Genomic DNA, 5,621 nt, shown 5'->3' on the forward strand with positions numbered 1-5,621 from the left:
GCCTTTGGACACCAGCCATTGGGTAGTACCCCTTCTCTATAAAATATGAATGCACCTTTAACAATGGAACTGGAGGCAATATACAGATTGTTCTATAATTTGGGAAAAATAGGGGAACTGTTCAACTGTGTAATAAGCCTTTCTAATCTGTACATAGTAGACGCATTACCTCTAGCGAGATGAAACGGCACTCATTTTATTCCTAAGAAAGCCCAAATAAGCAGAAAGCACAGGAGAGCATAAACAAAAAAAAATAATAATAATAATCTATGTTCTGGTGTAACCATCCAAAGATTTGGCAAAAAGTACCGTAAAAAAATTAATAATAATATACGTATGTACGGAACATGAATTCTTAAACATGATTGTGAAAGTAGAAAGATACAAATCAGTATGAGAATATTACAAATCACTCAAGATGGACATACGGTTGTTCGGTTTTTTCATTCATAGATCTCACATACAAAAGTCCTAATTTATTATGGGGTTTTTTAACTTAAGTTACAAACCTCTGATAGGATGCTTGATAGATCTTGAATTACATTTGCAAACTTAGTTCAACTTATGGTTATTAACTCTGTCTTTGCTAAAGCAAAAACCTTAACTGGATGAAACTTCAATTTTAAAAGTTAAAAATGTTTGCAAAGAAAAAGGTTAACTTTAGTATTTAAAAAATGTGTGGAAGGGCATTTTGCTTTAGCATGCAAGATTATTCTATTATGAAATCAAAACATTAAATAACAGGTTCTCTTATAGTTTTCTTTTACCGTTTAATCAAATATACAAATTCATTACTATACTAAATCCTTTAATATGTCAAAACAAACATATCCTGGGTAACCATTTTTTTTAAATAACATTTGTACACAATAACTTACCTTTAAATGTCACATTTTCGTTGCCTTTAACACTGAGACTGCGACATAATTGCAAACTGTTAAGACAAAAAAATTGCAGACATTAAGTGAATAAAAATAATAATAAACACTACACATTTTACTTGGTTATAGATGAAAACAGTACTCACGTGGATGTTCAAATGGTGTTTAGTCTAATAACTCGACATTACCAGGACTGAAATGTCAAACTACTAGAATAAAAACACAGTATAAACGTCCATGTGAAGACTCTTCATCTATAACCTCTGTATGCACCTGGATTCTGCCAACCTTTTAATAAGCACTTGCGGCAAAAGTCTCTCAACATTTTACTTAATTACGTTTTAACAATTCCACATCTAATCAATTAATAAGCCACTAAATGGGCAGAAAAACAGATTTAACCAACAAGACTTTACAATAAAAAAAAAAATTAGGAGAGAAAGTCAAAGTGCTTGCTTTACTTCATATAATGTTGTATTGCACACACTTGTCCCATAGAGTTTACAATCTAGTTTTTGGTGTCAGTATAGAATGAAATTGCCCGTACTCATTTATTCATTCTACAGTCGGACATCAAAGCCTGCTCCAGATGACTGATGGAGCTAGTCTAAAGTATAAGCTGTATACTTACAAAACAAAGAGTACAGGAAAAATAAACCTAACTTATAATTAATCAGTCAAAATAATAAGAACAAGGTTTGAGAAAACCAATAAAAAAGTACTCCCCAAAAACATTGCTCCACTGTTTTGACACTACCTCAAGAAATCATTTGACACCAGGAATCCTCAAATGAAATCAAGCAGACATTGTGTGCTCACCCCCTGTGTGCAATAATATAGCAGAATAGAAATAAAAAGATCTGTACAGGGACAATAGGGGAGGGGGTAACTTTTAATAATGTATTGTGGTCAGAGCAGATAAATGAACGTGAGTAATGTGCTGATCACATTTTCCCTCCATGTCCCCCCCACCCCCGTGTGTCTCGCGACTCACACGGCCCCTGCTCCAGCACCCAAATCTGCTCCTCCAGCGGTCTGCCGTATCCTACCCGGAATGTTACCCCCCCCCCCCCCCCCCAAGGGGACCCGCACCCCGGAATGTTACCTCTTCCTCCTTCCCCAGGAATGTTACCTGTTCGTTCCCTCACCCCCCCTCCCCCCCCCCACGGGAATGTTACCTGTCCCGTCCCCCCCAGAAATGTTACCTGTCCCCGTCCCCCCCTGGAATGTTACCCTCCCTTAATATTACGTTTGCCCGCCGGGGACCCGCACCCTGGAATGTTACCTCTCCCCCCTGGACGTTAACTGCGCCCCCCAGGGACCCGCATTCACTGGGCCTCAACCGCCCCCCATTACGACCGGGCCTCAACCGCCCCCATTAAGACAGGGCCTACGAGCCTCCCCGGGCTAATCACTTGCCCTAAGCCCCCCTCTGCCCCCTAGACCAGCTCGGGTGATAGTGCTCACAGGAGGGGCGCCCCCTCTCTCTCCCCCCTCCCCCCCAGACCCGCCCGGTTCGGGTGATATTGCCTCATGTTAGCCGCTGTGTCCCCCGCTCCCTTCTCCCCCGGCCCCTTAGCTCCCGCTCCCTTCTCCCCGGTCCGGTCTCCCCGCTCTCTGTCTCCGCTCCCGTCACTTACAAGTCGTTTTTCCCGGATTTCTCCCAGTTCTTTATCCAATCATCAGGTAACCCCGCGGCCGCCATCTTCCCCTGTACTGCAGGTACCCGGATGTTCAGCACATCAGCAGAGGTCAAAGGGCAGGCAGCAGCCCGGGGCATGCTGGGAAACGGGCCTTGTCATTACCAGGAAGAATATTATTACCATTGTTATTATGATTATTACTGCTTATATTAATATTGTCATTGTTATTATTACTGCTTATATTAATATTATTATCATTGTTATTATTATTTATATTAATATTATTATCAATATAATTGTTATCATTATTATCATTGTAGCATTACTATATTATTCATATTACTATTAGTATATTATGAGTACCTTATTATTACTTATAGATGTATACTATATTATTGTTATGTTATTACTTTTATATTATCATTACTGTATTATTATTGTTATTGCTATCATATTACTATTAGTATATCATTTTAAATATTATTACTTATTACTTATAGTATTTAGACTATATTATTATTGTGATGTTTTTATTGTTGTTGTTATTATCGTTATATTAGCATTCATTTATTATTACCATTATACTAGTATTGCTATATCATTATTAACATTGTTATATTATTATTCTGTTAGATATTATTATTGATATTGTTATTATATTATTACTACTGTTTTGTTATATGATTAGCATTAATATATTAGTGTTACTATCATACAAGTATTACTATATTATTCATATTACTATTTGTATATTATGAGTACCTTATTATTACTTATAGATGCATACTATATTATTGTTATGTTATTACTATTATATTATCATTACTATATTATTATTATAATTATTGTTAATAATAATACTTTTATTGCAATCATAGTACTATTCGTATATCGTTTTAAATACCTTATTACTTATAGAATTTAGACTATATTATTATTGTGATGTTATTATAATTAGTGTTGTTGTTGTTGTTATATTAGCATTAATTTATTATTACTATTATACTATATATTGCTATATCATTATTAACATTGTTATATTATTATTCTGTTATTTTATAATATTATTGATATTGTTATTATATTATTATTACTACGGTTATTATATGATTAGCATTAATATATTAGTGTTACTATCATACTAGTATTACTATATTATTGGTATTATATTATGTTATAATATTGTTATTGGTATAATTATTATGAACATTGTCTTTATTATTGCTATTATTATTTTGTTTAATAGCTATCAGATTTCTGGAGAGCTTAACAGACAGGATTCTTTCTGTAACAGCAATATGTTGGAGTCAGGCTATGGAACTGCCCTACAAATGTGACCTGTCATTGTTATAGAAAACATCTGTTTGATGATGATTATTTATTTTTAAAATGTTTAGTTAATACCGTCTAGACCAAGGGTGGTCAACTCCTGTCCTCAAGGGCCACCAACAGGTCAGGTTTTCAGGATATCCCTGCCTCAGTACATGTGGCTTGAGCCACTGATTGAGCCACCTGTGCTGACGCTGGGATATCCTTAAAACCCGACCTGTTGGTGGCCCTTGAGGACTGGAGTTGGCCACTCCTGGTCTACACTTTACAGTTACTTTTGACCAATGTGTGCGAATATAAAGACCTTTGAATAAAAAATGGCACTCTCATAGATCAACAAGGACCTTTGGTATTTCTAAAGATTATTATTGTTGTTGTTGTTAGTATTATTCATATGGAACATGCCAGTCCTCTAATTTCACACTGCTTGTAGTCAGTCTCTATACTGATTTTCATTAGAATAGCTCTCAAACTCCAGAGAAGCCGCATTGCTAAAAATCCGCAAAATTACTTTGTGTCATCCAAAACTTCCCAATCTTGACCTCAGTTGTTATCACTATATATTTATAATATGCATAATGTTTTTATTATTAGCATATACAGAATATATATTTTTCTCATATGCATTATTTTTATTGTTTCTATTTATATTAGTATTATATGTAACAGGGTATTTCTCTTTCTTCCTGGCTTTCCCCCTGTTATGTAAGTCCCTGCTAGCTGCAGGCAGTAACAGGTTAATTCTTTGGGCTTGTGACCCCCCCACCCCCCTCTTGCCCCTCTTATGAGTGACAGAAGTAAGGTGGTGACTCATGGCCTGTGTAAGCATATCTGGTATAGGTATAGACCATGAGCCGGCCCTTCTTGTTCCTCCTAGGAGGGAATGCAAATTTAGTTTAGTCCTGTTCCTGCTCTGGAGGAGAGAGGAAGCAGAGAGCTGTGAGTGTCTCCCATAGCGGGATGAGCGTGCTCACTCTCAGCCTTGTGGCTGAGAGGACATCTGACCAAGGAAGATGACCCCCATACTATCTGGGTCAAGCACCATCCAGAGGTTGGATCCCTCTGAACCATTGCACCGCTGAAAAGATCTGATGAAGTGACTGCCTAATAAAGCCTCTTTGTTAATTATACACCAGCCTGGATTGAGTCAGTGCATGTGGTGTATGGAAAAATGTGCTTCAGAGAGGACTGTCTCTGGTACTACTAGAACCTCCTGAAGCTGGAGGCGCTGAACACCAAAGGAAAGAACTACAGATGACATCAAAAGCCTGTCCTGATCTCCATATCATCGCAGATCAGCTCAGCTCTCCTGAACCTACAGGTATGCCTCAGCACCACACGGTAGAAATAGAGTGGATCTCCCATGTGGTGGGGGAAACAGAGCTACATATACATAATAGCATGTTTATTATTCTTGATAGCATTACTATTCTTTTTAATAAAAAAGACAGATCTACAAACCCAATTATTTTCTACGTCTCACTGACTTGGGGTCTGTCCCACTGATTTTTAACATTAGTTCTACCATAGACTTCAATAGTGTCACTGAAAAAAATCACATTTTTATTATAATAACATTTTTTAACCAAATCTCAGTGATTTTAGCCTTTGAAAGTTTACCTTTTTGATAATATTCTTGATATTATTTATTTGACTTGATTGTAGAGATTGGTTGCAGCCATTAGGTGGCAGCATTTTCCCCCTGACGCATCTCTTTAACAGGGAGTCCTGCTAGTTTTTTGGGAGATCACCCTGTGTACTTCCAGGT

General features: G+C 37.0%; 1 protein-coding gene across 6 annotated transcripts in view; it reads right to left on the minus strand.

Annotated features, from left to right (window-relative positions):
* The window catches only part of THOC2 (THO complex subunit 2), a 68,479-nt gene extending 65,846 nt beyond the window's left edge, over window positions 1-2,633 (minus strand). For all 6 annotated transcript variants that reach the window (XR_012788428.1, XR_012788430.1, XR_012788429.1 and 3 more), the window contains exons 1-2: window positions 2,522-2,633; window positions 879-934 (exon numbers count right to left, since the gene is read on the minus strand). Coding sequence is in view for 3 of the 6 variants with exons in the window: in XM_075573410.1 (XP_075429525.1) it covers window positions 879-934; window positions 2,522-2,586 (121 nt within the window). In the remaining 3 variants the exon portion in view is untranslated. The remainder of the gene's footprint in view (window positions 1-878; window positions 935-2,521) is intronic.
* Between the last annotated feature and the right edge of the window lie 2,988 nt (window positions 2,634-5,621).

This window comes from Ascaphus truei, chromosome 16 (genome assembly GCF_040206685.1).
Source record: "Ascaphus truei isolate aAscTru1 chromosome 16, aAscTru1.hap1, whole genome shotgun sequence".
NCBI classification, from domain to species: Eukaryota; Metazoa; Chordata; class Amphibia; order Anura; family Ascaphidae; genus Ascaphus; species Ascaphus truei.